The following is a 16,949-nucleotide window of genomic DNA, read 5'->3' as shown; positions in this document are numbered from 1 at the left end:
ATGGGAACAAATGAAAGGAGCCCCAGAGACATTAAGGATCCCCAAGTTTACCTGGAAAAGTGAAGAAGCGTAAAGCAAGGTCCCATCGCCTCCCAGGCAGATAATGAAGTCTATCTGATTTGAGATGTCGTCGTAATCTGGAAAGACCGAGAACCCTGCTCAGAACCACCGGCTTCCTAATGTGCTCCCCGGGTGCACCGTGACGAGTGGGGTCGGGGGAAGCACAGAGCCGCCCCAGGTGGAACGGGGACCCCCAAGATCACCGCCTCCCTGACGCTCTCAAAGGAGACAAACACCTAGAAACGTCCAAGCAGTCCGCCAGGGAAAGGGCCTAACGGTCTCTGACCCCAATCCACGCCCCCCCCAACACCCCGCAGCCTAAACTACTGTTAATCACGTTCTCTGACAGGACAGGGAAAACCAAGGAAATCTTCGCAATTTTGGGCAAGGATTACCTTCCCTGAAGGTGCAAAATTTCTTCTTCACGGTTCCAAAATTTTCATCATTCACTATGGCAGGGTCTTCTAGAACTTTTTTTTCCACATAAACAATCATGTTGTTTTCCTAAAAGCAACGTAGCCAAGCACACAGATCATTTCGGAGCGGTACAGACGTCCCATCAGTTGGGCTCGCCACAGAGGAGCTTGATTTTCTAGGGCTCATTGACATTAAACCAGAGCCTCTCTGAGGGACGGGAAAAACACTGGATTCATCCCTATCTTATTAATAAAGATGTAAGATAAGAATTTCTGCATTTCTGCCCGCTGCACTCCTCAGCCAGTGACCACACGAGAAGCCGCGCTAGGATGGGATATTTGGCTGGGGTTTAGGAAGTCTCGCACCTCACATTTACACAGAGATGAATATGAAATTTCTACTTTTAGCTGATGGAGTAGTAAATTGCTTTGGAAATTCAGAACCTCTAGACACTCTAAACTTCTGAGACAGCCACGAATATGATTTCTGCTTTGATTCTTGCCCAATGAGCGTTCTCCTCCCACGCAGTTTGGGGGTTACAGAGTACTGTCCTTGGCTGTTAAGAGTTCCCCGACGGGCAGACATACCTCCATAAGATACGCACAGAGGGCTTTAAAAGGCTGCAGGAGACTGGCGTCTCGTATCTTTTTTATTACAAGGACACTCTTTGGAGATTTGTTCCATGTCAACCGCTGGCTTGCTGGATCCTGAATGTGCCTGAATGGGAAAAAATAAATAAAACCGTTCATGTGAGGGAAGACAAAGCTTCCAAAAGGATAAACTTCCTAAATGAGCAGGAGGAAGAAGATAACATTCCTTAGACTCACTGCTGCAATGGCAGTTTAGCCAAGAGCCCCTCCCTCTCCTTACATCCCTCCTTCTGGGCTCACGACCTCTGTGCCCGCTTTTTCGATGTCCCTACTTAGAGGGTCAATAGAAAAATGAAATCCAAACCGATAACTTCCTGAAAATGTCCCCCACCCCATGAGCAGCTAGTTCTTGCTCTCACCTCTCGTCTTTCATCTACCATTCAAAAATCTATCCGCATTCAAGCCCTAAAGTCCTTTCTGATTGCACCAAGACAAGAGTGGCCCCAGACTACGGTCTCAACTGAGAAAACCGACTTCTACTTTTTCTGGGCATGGGGGAGCTCCCATCTCTGCACAGAGTCTGCTGTCGATCAAGGGAACTCACTGACAAGGGAATTCTCCCACTAAGTGGCTAGGAGGCAACGATCTGTCCTCCCTTATGAGATGACTGGAGGGCCGGGATCAGAACCTCGTGTGCACAATGAGGGGACCTGACAAGGTGCTCCCCAAGATTGGTCCTTGGGGCTGTGGCATGTGAGAACCCCAAATAACCAGAGCACCCAGTGCATACAGTAGGTGCTCCAGTCTTGTTCCATGAATGAATGAAATCATTGGAAATGCTGTCCCTAAGAAGTCCACCCACCCCCATCTGCAGCCCAGGTGTGTCCATCTCTTGTTCTCATTACCTTGTTATCATTTTGAGGGCAAGGTTACACGAGCTATACCAGCAGTGCACCTCCTGGCCTCCTGATTACTACTGGCTAAGGAGAACAAAGATGATTTAAGTTATGGACTTCACTTCCTATTTCTCCAGGGCTGCTAATAAACAGTAAAAACTGAAATTTATTTTCTTTCCTCAGAGGAGAAAAACAGTAAGAGGAAGAGGCACGAAACAACCACCAAAGAGCCAATTTCTGTGGATCGTTCAGGGGATGTAATGAAGGATGCAAGGCCTCTAATGACTAACTTCTCCAGCTAGCTCAAGGATCAGAAGTGCAGGAACACAGGGGGAAAAAAAGGTACCTAAGCTACACCAAGGAAGATCACATTGGTTTTAATGTTAGCATAAAGCAACAGTAAACACTAGTGGACACCCTGTTCCTACCTTGAGGAAGCCCAACTCCTCAGACTGTCTCTAATTAAAGACAAAACTCTTTGATTTATCAACCTGACAATAGTAATTTTGTCTATTTTGGCAGCACTGATGTAGGGCTCCGATTATATCAGACTGATGGCTTCCACAGATTTGCCTGACATTATAACTCAATAAATATAAATTATATATCTCACCATGTAACTACCAGGATACAAATGTGTACATCTGTCAAAAGATAGAAGAGATTCTGGAAGCTCACCATCCCTGGAACCCTCCTAACTATACTTAGTGCCATTAGGCCACAGGAAGCCCATCGTCGCCGAGCTCCTGTAGGTACAATGTACCTCCGACATCTGCTCTTATGGGAGACGGGAAAGTCACTCCCGACAAATGCTGAATCACTCATTCCCGATTCCAACTTCCAGCTGTTGTCAGGCTCTGAAGACAATGGGTCTTTTGGGGATTCACCCTGAAGCTTCTCAAATGAGAAAACCTTTCAAGAACGACAATTGATTCTTGCTTTTATACCTGTTAGTTCTGGCCAAATCTACAAGCTTACAAATTGCACACTTAATGCAAATGCCACGCAGCCCGATGCAACAGCCCCTTTAAGCTGTGAAGGCATGCAATCAGGGCTTGTAGAGAGTCCCACTTGAAGATTTCCCTTTCTCAATTCCATTCAACTGTGTCCAAAAACAACACAAAATACAAAATGTCTGATAAATCAATGCTATCTGAATCAAGACTCCATCAAGCACTTGAGCACCGGGATTACACCCTAACTATGTTCCAACTTCTTCACGCTTCTTCACTGGGCAAAGAACCCGGGCACAAGCATTTCTAGCCCTGCTATCAACGATTAGCAAAATGCCCAAGCACCCATTCTTTTAGCAGTACTCACCATTTCCAGGTATTTTTATTAAACGAGACGTCGTTCATAACATTCTTTATGATCTTCATGGCTTTCTTCCAAAATCACAAATAATTCTTGAAATGTTTCTCATTTATTTTAAGCAAAGCTGCTGCCATTGTAAAAAGAATTTTGTTTCTCTTGGCAGGCAAAGAAAGGTTTAAGACAAGCTAACAAAGCTCAAAACACACCCAAACTTCTCTCAGCTATGCATTGAACCAAGGTGAACTTGATTTCCAAACACGAAAGTTGTAATTCCAAAACACAATGCTAAGTCATCTTCTGGAGAGTTTGAAAACGACTTACTAAGCCAAAAGAACCAGCTGAAATTCAAATGTTCTAAAACCACCGTCCCTCATGTTATGTCTCTCATAATATGACCCTTTCTCTCAAGGACCCCCCCCAAATAAAGTCTGCCAGATTGTTTCTAATCATCGGCACCATGGGAAAAATCAGCTAGCCATCTGAGATCAATCTGCTCCTGCTTCTTTTTAAATCCCCCAAAGTCAAAGCAAAACCTGTCAGAGCTAGAAAACCTTATCTTGGCCTCTGAATAAGTGCCTCAACTGCTCTTAAGGAGGGTGAGAGGGAAGGTGCCCGCCGGCTCCGGCTCCCTCGGGCCCCAGCAGCACCCGGCGACCAGCCCTGCCCACGGTCTCCACACTCAGCCCAGGGTGAAAGCCAGGGATTCTCTCAGTGGTGTGGCTCAGCCCCGTGGGAGGGGCTCTGGCCAGAGCTGGGCGGAGCCTGCTGGAGTGTGGGAAGTCCTGGAAACTTGGGTTTCCAGAGTGTTGCAAGCCTAGGGTTGGGAGGGATGGTGGGGACCATGACCAAGAGGTTTTCCAAACCGAGAGGCTGAGGAAGGTTAAAACTCCACAGAACAATTAAGAGATCAATAGAAGCCTTGAGCAAACAAGGATTTGGGGAGAAGGCACAGGTAGACTCAGCCAATCAGAAAGTCTCATGGTTCTGAGAAAACTACAAACTTTAGCTCACAGGCTGATCCAGCCCAAATAAGTTTTGGGGTCAATGACTGGACTTGACCAAATCGCTACTGAGCCTGCTTAATAGACTAACGGATTATTAAAGAACCCACCCAGGAGTTTTCCTCCATTTTTGAACATGGGACATATGAGGAAGGGGGAAACACGGTAGGTACACCAGAAACATTGTAACCCGGCCGGGTTTTTGATGGGAGGGCCTGCTACATTTCCAGTGTAGGTTTCTAACAGGAGCCAAGAAGCTCAAAGCAAGGCCGAGGTGATTTAAGGGAGACTCCTCAAATCAGAATTCCTCATTAAACTACTGTATTTATAAGCTTAAGCTATCAGGATATTTTAGGCAGCTATTAAGGTGCCAAAAAGGAATTTATCCAACTAAGAAAAGCAAAAACCAGATTTGTTTCATTGTGCTGGAACCTCCCCAAAGGGGCCCACGGGGAGCCGGGCAGGTAGAGTCTCACACCTTTAGGAGCAAAGTCTCCAGACAAATGACCCCAGACCTTTAGGGGGGACCAGAGGAACCATGAAGGCCAGAGATGAGAGACAGCCGGGCGGGCCTCCTTCCGCACACCCTAGGGGATGTTTGAATGGAAAGAAGCCCAGAGGAGGAGGAGGAACCTGCCAAGGTACCTTATTGCACAAAACCGGGTCTGCTGCTGCTGTTGCCACAGGCCCCCAGCCGGGCTGTACCCGACCACTTCAGACTGCAAGGGACCTTAAAGGTCATTTTAGTCCAACCTCTTCAGCCCCACAAGACTACTGTTTCTAATGGACCATTTGGTCTTTGTGACCAAAAAAGCAGGAACTGGTCTTTTCTAACAATCTTTTACTCCCAAGTTCTTGTATGTTCGGCACATTTTCTGTGTGTTTACAGAGAGGCTAACTTCTATCTCTCATGATATTTAGATCAGCTAGATATAACTATATCAGCTCCAGGACCCAATCAGCAAGCTGAAACCAATCTGAAAGTTAATTCAACCAATATTTGTTGAGTGCTCGCCATGTGAAAGCCTCCGTTCCAAGTATTGCTCAACACAAAGAAGGTGAAAGGCCATCTTCATAGGAAGTGGAGACAGGGGAATAAGGGTTTGTTAAAAATTAATTATAATGATGATAAAGGTACTAAGGTAAAAAACTGAAATGGAAAGGGCCTTCGTTGTTCAGTTGTATCCCACTCTCTTTGACCCCATTTGGGGTTTTCATGGCAAAGACATCATTTTACAGACGAACAAACAGGTGGAGAGGGTGTACTGACTTGCCCAAGGTCATACAGCTATCTGAGGCTAGATTTGGAGTTAGGTCCTCTCTCCACACTGGGCCCTCTACCCCCCTGAGCCACTCGCTGCTTGAAAAAGCGGTTACATTCTGATTTAGACATGTCAGTAAACAATCTCACACACTGGTACATGTTCCTCACTTATCTGATAATCTCTTTTAAATGAGGAAGCATTCCCTGTCTTCTCCGACAGTTACAAAACCAACCACAACATTGCAGAGTATCTTTAAAGAAGGGGGGAAGCTGCTTTAAAAAAAGAACCATTAACAACCTTTCAGATTGTGTTTATATGAAGATGGGAACACTCACATGACACCCTCCGTTCATTTCCTCTCCTGCCTCACCTAAGGTCCAGGAAGAGGGATCTAGGATCTCTGCCCCCTTCCCCCCCTGCCACCTCTTAAGCAGATGACCCCAAGGCAGACACTGGAGTCAGACTCACCACTACATGATGGGCCTATTCCTGTTTCATGAGACCCTCAATCATCAGTCCCACACAAGCCAAACATCTGTCTTTGCTCTCTCTCCTGGGCTGATGGGGGAACAGCATCCCTTCGTTCTTCCTTCCTCCTCTGGCCTCAGTGACCCTGCTTTCTCCCAGGCCCGCTTCCCACCTGTTGGGGGCTAGCCCAACAAGCTCCGGCCTCTCTCTACAGCCTGTGCCTTCAATGACTGCCCCACACAAGGGCCTCCCAAACCCAGCACCACAGGCTGCTTTCCAGAATGCCTGCCGGAGCCCACACAACAGAAAGCAGCTTTCACTGAGTGCTGCCTTCCTAATAGGCAGTGCCAGCCGGGCAAGCACCCCCAGTTTGCCCCTGGCACAGCTTCCTTCCACTTCCAATGTTCCCACCTCCATCAGCCCTAACAGCTGACCTGGAGTATCTTAACAGGCCCTGCCTCCAGACCCTCTTCCTAAAATACAGCTCCCACTACTCCCTTTCTCAAAACCTCATTATCTACCAGATAAAACAGGAATTCCTAAGTTCAGCCTGCCTCTCAATGGTCGAATTCCAACCTTCCTTTTCTGACTCCCGGCAAACCTGACTCTTCTCCCATTTGGGCTGAATAATCTATCCTCCACATGTCAGCCACGATCTCCCCTCAATCTTCTGACTCCAGTTATAGGACTCGGGTCCTCCCTGGACTCTTGCCCTTCCTTCTCAGCTGGAACAGATTTCTCTCAGATGTCCAACTGATGAGATTTCAATTTCTAATTTATCTTGTAGCTAGCGGTACTAGAACAGAGTACAATTTCCTCAAGAACAAAGATTGAATTACTTTTCCTATTTATGTATCCAACACATAGCCTTTTGCACATTGGTGACTAAATGTTTACTGAAAATATCAAATTTCCAACATCATAAAGCTAACCCAGTCAAACAAACAGGAAAAAAAAAAAAAAAAAAAAAGTCAACTTACATGATAGTCTTCGGATTCTGCAGCATACAAGCCTTTGGTCCAAAAGTGGTCACTGGGCACGGCCCATGCAAAGAACGGGTCCTCCTTTTGGGGAGAAGGGCAGGAGAAAAGACAACATTTCTGATTATTACCTTCAAATACAGATTAGAAGAAATAGCTATTTGGGGAAAAATAAGAAATTATACTAACTTTAAAGATGCAAGAGAGTCATCCTATTACTAAACATATAATGCAAGAATGTCAATGACAAAAAGACGGACCCATAGATAATAAAATATTTGTAGCAGCATTTTTTTGTGGTAGCACAGAATTGGAAACTAAGTAGCTACATGTCAAATGGGTAATTTCTCAGCAAACGGTGGGACATGAAAAGTAATGGGATATTACTGTGCTAGAAAAATGGGATGCATGGAAAGACTTCTATGATGGCTGATGCAGAATGAAGTAGGGCCAGCAAAAATATGCAACCAGACTCCATTGATGTAAATGGAGAATGATAAAACATATAGTCTGAAAGAGCTATAAGAAGGCACTCCCCATCATTTCTTTACAGAGGTGAGGGATCAGAGGGATGGAATACAGCATAAATGATTTTTTTTTTATAATGGTTTTGCAGAAGTTTTGTTTTTTATTATAAGGGAAGGGGAGGGAATATAGTGGAAAATGTAGATGATGTCAGAACAAAACATCAATGAAAAGTATTTTTGAAAATTCAAAATTAAATCTGAATGACAGTACACTGTCCATGGAGACAGGGATCACATAGTGCCCAATGTCCCTAGCAGGGGCAGGCCTAAGTTTGAGAACCATACGCTGTTATTCCCAAGGACCAATGTGCTGCCATCCTGAAAAAGTCACTTCAAAAGAGTGTGATGTTGGAACAACCCAAGACATCCAACACTGTGTCTACCTCTAAAGCAAAGCTTCTTAAACTGTGGGTCATTATGCCATTTGGGATTGTGTAATGGAGTCTGAGGGTTTCCAAATTACGACTTATTATCAATAAACATTTGATTTGTGTAGATTTTTATACCTATATGCCCAGGGTCGCATGAAAATTTCTTGGTTGAAAAGGGGTCACTTAGTGGAAAAAGTTTATAATAGCTCTGCTCTAGAATATACCTCCCAGACCTACAACAGAAACTGTTAGCATTTTATAATTCAAAAAAGGAATACGGACAGAAAGTTCAACTCAAGAGCTCATGGAAGTAGCTCTAATCACATTGTGCTTGTGCAAAACAAGGAAAGACCAGTGGTGGTGATCTCTGTGTATAAGCTGATTTGCTGATGGTGGTGCTGGGGAATCCATGACACTAAGGCCTCTCTTCTCTTTGTCTACCATTTGGCTGAACCCCAGATGAGCTACAGATGTCACTGAAAGTCTAGGGTCCTTCCTAGTGAAAAATGCTACTCACTTCTTAAAGAGAAGTACTACACTCAAGCCTATAGGATAAAGTGGGGAGAGAATACACATTTTGATTAATTGGAAAAATAAAATTTAAAAAATTCTAGGGATTCAGCTGCCTAGCAAATTAAAGATTCACATCCTCCCTTCAACACAGCTGGGAGAAGAGCATGGTGGCTTTTCATATTGTTCTCACTAGAAAATAGAATTCTTGGAATAAGATAATGGGAGCACTTATGAATTATTGAAATAATTGAAGGATTTTAAAGATTCTCTTACATGCTAAAATCCTGTCACGAAGTAAACAGAAGAATATAAATTATAATTATGAAAGGATGCCAATATAGCAAATATTTTGGCCAAAGGAAAAAAGCAATTATTCTTTTCTGGGTACAATTCTTTACCAGGTAATTATGTGAAAAGTGTCTTAGTTTGCTCCACTGATGTATTTCTCTAAGTTTTATTTTATCATTTTCTAAAGAAAAAATTACACTTTTAATCTGAAAAGCGTGACCAACTCGCCCCCCCTAAAGAGACCCAGTCACAGATCTGCTGGTTCTTTCCTCACTGACTGAGAGACAAAGGAACATATTTATCCTAAGACAGACAACTACTAGCAATGATATCACCATCAGTATCCATTTACTTGGCATCTTCCATATTAAGGCTAACATTTTTATATACAAACATTATAAGTGAAAACAAGCAGAATAATAATAATAATAATAATTTATATTTAATATTTATGATGAAATCATTATTTATAATGAAAATATTTATATTAATTTATAATTAATAATAATAAATAATAAGCAGTATAGCTCAATATTACAGAGCACTATGAATTATGAAGCATTTGATCCTCTAACATATATAGATATTTCAAAAAAAGTGTGCATCTGTGTGTCTGTATGTATAGACATGTATGAAAAACATTAGCCTTAGGGAGCCAAGTGTGTATACTAGCTGTGATACGACCTGTGTAATCCCAGACAAGTCATTCAATCACCTGGGTCTCATTTCGTTAAGTATAAAATGGGAAGAATATTACCTACCTTACAGAGCTGGTACAAGGAAACTTCTCCGCAAACCTGTAAGTCTTATATAAGTGTGTTAAAGCAGCCAGGTTCTAATTGGTGAGAAGAACAAATTGCACATTCACGCTGCACGTTACTACTGGGCTGGAACTAATTGAGCTCCAACCAAGTGGATTCATTATTCACACTAAACAAGGCTCAGCTATGTCAACACTCTTATGGGTAAACTCTTATGTACATCCTGAACATCTAAAATAGAGAATGGGCTGAATAGGAAGAGCAGAGTGTGGAGTGCTGCTAAGCCCTGGGCTTTTTCCTGAAACAAAGGTTAATTTAACACCAATATTCATCCTGCAGATAGCTACATCCTCCCCTGTAGTTCATGGCACCTTGAGAATGCAAAGAGGACAATGTTGGGCAGAGCGTCCATGATAAACTTATGGAAACGCCAGGAAGGAGACTCCAGAAGACGGGCAGCAATCTTTGTCCCTGGAGATAGCATCAGACCATGAGACTTGTGAGCCAGTGGTATATCAGCTGGCCAATGGAGCTCATGAAAGGGCACATAAAAGACTTCCTAAATATTCTATTAACACATTTAACATGTATGGGACTGCCTGCCATCTAGGGGAGGAGGTGGAGGGAAGGAGGGGAAAATTCAGAATAGATGTGAGTGCAAGGGATAATGTTGTAAAAAATTACCCATGCATATGTTCTGTCAAAAAAAAAAAATTATAAATTCCTAAGGATTCCCTGTCAATCTGTGATGGAACCGGGTCCAGAGCTTGGTGGCCAGGACTTCTGCACAAACTCACCCACTCTCAGCTGGCCATTGCACCTAATCTCCAGAGGACTCGGTTCTAATCGAATCTAGAGCTTCACAGTAGGAGACAGAGTCAAGTCTTAAAATTCCTGGGTCTTGATCAGTAAAGAAAAGTTAGCATGTCATGTTTTAAAATGAATGATCTTCAAATTTTCCCATTACATTTTAGGAGCATTTAACTGAAGACACCAACATTAGAAAAAAAATAAATCTTATTCATATTCTTAATATGGAAGATGCCAAATAAATGGAAGCTGAGGGTGATACCTTTGCTAGTAGTTGTCTGTGTCTTAAGATAACTATGTTCCTTCATGCTTCAGTCAGTGAGGAGAGAACCAGCAGATCTGTGACTGGGTCTCTTTGGGGGGGGGGGGGGTGAAGTGATCACATTTTTCAGATTAAAAGTGTAATTTTTTTTAGAAAAGGATAAGATAAAACTTACAGAAAAGTAACAGTGGAGCAAATCAAGACACTTTCACATAATTACCTGGTAAAGAATTGTACCCAGAAGGGAATAATCAGCTCATGTTAAAGACAATTATTTTGGTTTTGTGCCTAATACTACAATTTAATGTCTATAGTCAAATGCCAACTAGCCATATTCACGGAAGGATAATGGTGTGAGTGACACAAAAAAGGAATAATTCAAGTGCCATTTTCCAAAGGAAAATCAATTTCTTATGGCAAATTGTCCTAAATATTTTTCTTAAGGTAATATTAAAATTAATCTGCATTATAGCCAGGGGGTAACTAAACCCTGGGGGATTTCCCAAGCCTTCATAGGGCACATTGAGGCAATTCTGAGAATGCCCAAACTCAGCAATTTTTCCCAGTCCCACCAGCCAAACACTGTAAATCTCCTAGACAGACACCAAGAAGAAGCTGGCTCTCTTTTTGGATAGATACTTTACCTGAACTCTTTCGTGTTTCCCAGGGCAGGCGAAGCAGACAAACTCCGAGACTTGGCTCGACCCCGGATGGGATTCCCATAGCTCCAGTCCTCATCTCCATGACATGCTGAACAGCGGAAAGAGGCTGAATCTGGATTCAACTCTTTGCTCAGGCTGATTTTTTCTTGTTCCAAATCCATAGTGGATAAAAGGGAACTTCCGTCAGGAAGACACTGGCGCCTTAAGGAAAAATTAAAAAAAAAAAAATTAAATGATAAATTTCATGGACTCATGATTCAGGTTTTCAGTTAACTTAGATCATTACAATACACCTGTCTTTGCTCTTTCTGATCTACACACCTGAACACCTTCAAAGACAGCTTTGAATTTAGTCAAAATCCAGTAAAATGGATAGAAAAAGTCATTAAAATTGATTTTCTTTTCTCCTCTCCATTTTTAGGCACTCCTTAATATATTAGGCACAATGCAAACTTAATTTGGAAATCTCAAAACAAAATTAAAGGCAATTCCATTCATTGAAATATGTCAGTGCTATAACATTTTCATTGAGTTGGCAGTGGAACCATCACTGCTCATTTTCATAAATGAATCTAGTTACTGCTCATTTTCATAAATCAAGAAGTCCTTATTGCGTATAAGAAGACACTATATAGTCAAATGAACTAATAGAGATTATAGAAGGGACTCTTATTCTGGTTTAGCTCGCAGTGGATAACTTCAGGGTCAAATTAAGCTTCAATCAGACATTATCAAATGCTACTCCATATGCAAACCACAAGCCTCATCATGATGCAGAAGTGACCTCATGTTTTTAAAAATCATGCCAAGGGGGCACAAGTTGTGGCAGCCTTGACTGTGGTGGAACAGCCCATTTTCCTAGGCCTGGTTCCTTTCCTGCAGCCTACAAGCATTTCCCAGCCTTAAAAATCTTTCCTTGATGCAAAAGTAGTAGCTATCATCCAGGGCAAGGACAGGACAGCTGGGAGCCTCCAAGTTGGCATGGACCCAAATGCTGTACCTCTCTCTTCTCCTTTTCAAAGTCAAGGTCCTAGAAAAGCTGTCCACATTCAGGGTGGTACAATTTCACGCTCATTCACACCCACAATTTCCTGTTCTCAACCTTCCTTCCACTCCCAAGACTAAGGGCAGGATTTGGTCCACACACATTTATTTTTTAAAGGTTTACTGGTTTCTACATTTTTAAAATTTACATTTCTTTCATTTCTAGATATTCTTCTTCCTTCCTCAGAAATCCATCCCTTGTGACAAAGCAAACGGAAAAACAATCATGGCACAAATCTAAGTCTGCCATAGCCCACCTGGCCCCACAGCTAGCCCTGCCAGCCCCCCAAAGGCCCGTTTTGTTCCTGTCCTCTTTAGAGCCAAATAAAGGGTCTGGGGGCACTATTCTTTCCATCTCTGCAGTCCCTTTTTCCCTGAGTGTGCCTCTGCTCATTTCACCTGGCTTCACACATAGTAGGCTATTTAATAAATCCTTGTTGATTTACTGATCAGTCCAGATGAGTACAATCAATGTAACCCCAGCTGGCTGGCTACTTGGTAAGGAATTATTTGCCCACAGCAACCCACTGAACAAAAAAATACAAAATGGCCCTCAGTCCTATGGAGTTGCCATCCATTGTGGCAACGGCTGTGGCAGAATCTGCTAAATCAGTTATTAGATCATCCAAATATTATATCGGACAGTCTTCCTATTACAAATTCCAAAACAAATTCCAGCATTTGCTCATGTACCTCCCCATCCCCCAACAAGAAAGTCTCAATCTGTACAGAATCCATCACCTTTCTATGAGCAACATCCCTAGAATCATAGTTGGTTACTGTTTAAATGTGAGATCCTTGTCCAAGGAGTAAACAGTGCTGAAAACTAGCAATCCTGACATTCTTTCTAGAAACAAAATGAAAAGACAGTAGTCTAAAAGGAAGGAGTGTTTGTGGGCTGTCTTTGGAAAAGAAAATAAAGCAGCAAATCATTTCATGAATATTTGGCCATCCTCAGTCAATGATCATGATAATTATCTGTGAGGGAAATATCCTACTATACAGGACACCTTTTGTAGAGGATAAAGAGGTAGAAAAATTCTACAGTTGGGTAAATTATGGTATATGAAGGTTATGGAATATTATTGCTCTGTAAGAAATGACCAGCAGGAGGAATACAGAGAGGCTTGGAGAGACTGACATCAACTGATGCTGAGTGAAATGAGCAGAACCAGAAGATCGCTGTACACTTCAATGCTGTATGAAGAGGTGTTCTGATGGAAGTGGAAATCTTCAACATAAAGAAGATCCAACTCACTTCCAGTTGATCAATGATGGACAGAAGGAACACTGGGAAGTGAATGTAAATTGTTAGCACTACTGTCTATCTACCCAGGTTACTTATACCTTCGGAATCTAATACTTAATGTGCAACAAGAAAATTGGATTTACACACATACATTGTATCTAGGTTATACTGTAACACATGTAATATGTATGAGATTGCCTGTCATCTAGGGGAAGGAGGGGATAATTTGGAAAAATGAATACAAGGGATAATGTTATAAAAAAAATTACTCATGCATATATAGTGTCAAAAATTTTTATTATAAAATTTAAAAAATAAATGAAAAAAAAGAGTTAGAAAAATTCTATAGTAAGTTCTTAATAAGAACCATCAAGTTGAATCATAATAAATTTTGATCTTCAAGGACTTCATTGCAACATTTGACCAAAAAAAAAAAAAAAAAAAAAAAAAAAAACCAACTGAAAAATATGATTCAGGAGAAAGGAATGAGAGAAGTCCAAAACTTATAGACCACAAAGAATCTTCAAATCTATTTGTCATGAGAAAAGAACCAAAAAAATGCTAGATAAGGAAGTTCTAAATATCACAAAAAGTAAAACTGAAATTTTAGTAGAAAATGATAGTCCTTGAGTAATTTTTAAAAAAAATTTATATCTTTAACATCAACAAAATTTTCCCTAGAATCTTTGCTGCCCCCATTCAGAATAATTATTTTTTAAGTTATAATAATTGTGACTTGAGTTAAGAGATAGGGAAGCAGTCCCCTTCTCTCTATTCTTTATGGCCAGGCTTGTTCTTTGTCACTGGCAGCATTATTTTGTTTTGTTACATTGTTGTCATTGTGTCTACTGTTTTCTTGACTTAAATCTTTTCATTCTTCTTTATAGTTGTTGAGTTGTTTACAAGTCTTGGTGACCTCATTTGGGGTTTTACTGGCATAAATACTACATGGTTTGCCATTTCCTTTTCTAGCTCTTAAAAAAACAAAAAACAAACAAATAGGGAAACAGAGGCCAAGAGAGTGAAGTGACTTGCCAGGGTCATACAGCTAGGAAGTGTCTGAGGCTAGATTTGAACTCAGGAAGGTGGGATCTCCTGATCCAGGCCCTGAACTCTATCCACTGTACCACCTAGTTGCCATAAAAAGAAGTCCAAGTAAGGACTATTTCATTCTGCAGAACAAAATACCAACAGGGTGTTTCCCAGTTATCCTCCAAGCTTAGATATAATTCCCTGAAGGCTCTCACCCCAGAGATGAGCTCGTGTAAAAACTCTGTGATGGTCACTCATTGAGAAGATACAGCAGAGCCCTAGACTAAAGAGGAATTCCACACCGACGGTGATGTCCTCCAGAAAAAGAGGCTCCTGGGTGACTTCTATTTGAAAGGACGTAGCCTGACCAACTACACAGGAAAACAAGGGAGATGAAAAATGCCTTTTACCTGGCGCACCTGAAGACAGGAAAACTTAACAGAATACAGCAGGCATGTCTTGGAGAGACATTACCAAGGGGCCCCACCAATGGAAAATAAATTGGGCTCAGAATTAAACAGGGAGAGAAAAGGAGGCTGAATTATTTTTTTTGGAAAACTGAAAAATTCTTTAACTGACCCAAGCAAAGGTCAAATTTCAACAGCTACATTCAACAGGCCTGTATGGTTCCATCATGGAAAAATGCTTCAGAAGAACAGAAAATGGGGGAATTGAGAGGCACATGATGAGCATGAACATACTATAACAATACAAATAAAAAATTATGAAAGAAAAAGACTAAAAGATGTTAAAAAAAAACCCATGTATTAAAAAAAGATGGCAAGATGAGGGAGAAGGGCGAATGGCATGAGGGGAACCTTTGGGTGTGAGGAGCACAGGAATGGATGGATTACAATTTGTACTGTTGGAAAGAAAGCCCAGCGTGATGAGGTCACCACTGAGGACACACAAACAAAAGCTGTCCTTGCTCAAAGAGGGCATAAAGACGAATGAAGAGTGAGCCTGTTTTCGGGGAGCAGACGTTTTCTCAGGGTGGGGAACGCAGAAGGGGACGAAAAGGGAGCACCATTAAGTAGGATACCAAGGTAGAAAGTGAAAAGAACAAAGAAGAGATCAAACAACAGGAAAAAGGGAGAGAACACTGACAGACAGGGCAAAAGCTGCCTTCTTCCAGACACCTGTTTTCTTTTAAGCCTCTCTCAAATTACTCTTGAAAATTACAAAAGACTGTTCCAAGTTAAGGAAAATTCAATACCTCATTCTTTACAAAGAAGCAACAGAAACAATGACAAGCAGATGATGTAGCTGATAAACAAACAGCTTATGATTTGGGCAAGATCTTCTACCCAATGGTATTAAAGCTCCTCCAAGAGTGAGATTTTAAAATTAATAACGAATATTAATAATTAATTTTCATTAATAACTAAAAAAAGGGAGGCTATGGGTGGTAAGATGTCATTGTTGTTGTCAGGCTTAGGTTCTCTTGCCTGAACAAATATCAGGTTAAAAAGCAGTGTTCTTGTTGGGTCCCTTCAATATGAGGGAAATCATGGCAGGGTGAAGGTGGGATCTGTCCGACTGTATCTTTGCTTAGTAAATCTCACAGATACTGATCCTCTCACTCAAACCAGGAGTCTCCATGGTCCAGTGCTCAGCTTCCTCTCTGCTTGGGCCGTTTTGCCTTGGGACCTCCCATGACTTGCCTTCCTTCTCCATCACACAGAGACCCTTGCTTGCCCAATATGCAGGCACAGCACCTTGTAAGAAATGAAGTCTCAGGGGCAGTGAGGTGGTGCAGTGGTTAGAGCACCAGCCCTGAAGTCAGGAGGACTTCCAGCTTCAAACACTTAACATTTCCTGGCTGGGTGACCCTGGGCACGTCACTTAACTCCAATTGCAAAAAAGGAAAGAAATGAAGTCTCATACATGAATTGATGCCAAGGGAAGGGAGCAGAACCAAGAGAGGGTTGTACCCAGAAAAAACAAGACCATGGGACTGAAGTGGAAAAGCACCCCAAATGGGACCGTGAGAAACATAATCTTGAATCTTTCTAGTTAAGTTTATTAGGGGCAGCTAGGTGGCACAGTGGATAGAGCACCAGCCCTGAAGTCAGGAGGACCTGAGTTCAAATATGATCTCAGACACTTAACACTTCCTAGCTGTGTGACCCTGGGCAAGTCACTTAACCCCAATTGCTTCAGAAAAAAAAAAAAAAAAAGTTTACTATTAGTTTTTCACTTCCTACTGCAGATGGTATTCTTACACCTCCAGATGTGCTGTCCTGAGAGACCTGAGTCCTAGACAACCTGATGAGCTTAAAGAAATACTCCTTGATGCTGTCTAAGAATGATCCCCTTAGATAACTTTTTTTTTTTGCCTCCTGTTTAGAATAGAAATTCCTTTATTATGACAAATGTATTGAGAAACATTTTGACGTCTCTCTCTTCTTTCTATAAATGTGGCCCTGAGACCACTCA

General features: G+C 41.8%; 1 protein-coding gene across 9 annotated transcripts in view; it reads right to left on the bottom strand.

Annotated features, from left to right (window-relative positions):
* NADK (NAD kinase) overlaps nucleotides 1-16,949 on the bottom strand; it is a 51,722-nt gene that overhangs the window by 4,704 nt on the left and 30,069 nt on the right. For 5 of the 9 annotated variants that reach the window (XM_074306525.1, XM_074306529.1, XM_074306526.1 and 2 more), the window contains exons 2-6: nucleotides 11,168-11,386; nucleotides 6,992-7,075; nucleotides 1,065-1,194; nucleotides 456-564; nucleotides 52-137 (exon numbers count right to left, since the gene is read on the bottom strand). In XM_074306525.1, the coding sequence (XP_074162626.1) occupies nucleotides 52-137; nucleotides 456-564; nucleotides 1,065-1,194; nucleotides 6,992-7,075; nucleotides 11,168-11,386 (628 nt within the window). Of the gene's footprint in view, nucleotides 1-51; nucleotides 138-455; nucleotides 565-1,064; nucleotides 1,195-3,283; nucleotides 3,978-6,991; nucleotides 7,076-9,451; nucleotides 9,551-11,167; nucleotides 11,387-11,506; nucleotides 11,650-16,949 lie in introns of those variants that run through there. The other 4 variants (XM_074306531.1, XM_074306534.1, XM_074306532.1 and 1 more) reach the window with 4 other exon arrangements.

Source organism: Sminthopsis crassicaudata, chromosome 3 (assembly GCF_048593235.1).
Source record: "Sminthopsis crassicaudata isolate SCR6 chromosome 3, ASM4859323v1, whole genome shotgun sequence".
Taxonomy (NCBI): Eukaryota; Metazoa; Chordata; class Mammalia; order Dasyuromorphia; family Dasyuridae; genus Sminthopsis; species Sminthopsis crassicaudata.
The sequence above is the reverse complement of the archived record's forward strand: the minus strand, read 5'-3'. Positions and strand labels throughout refer to the sequence as shown.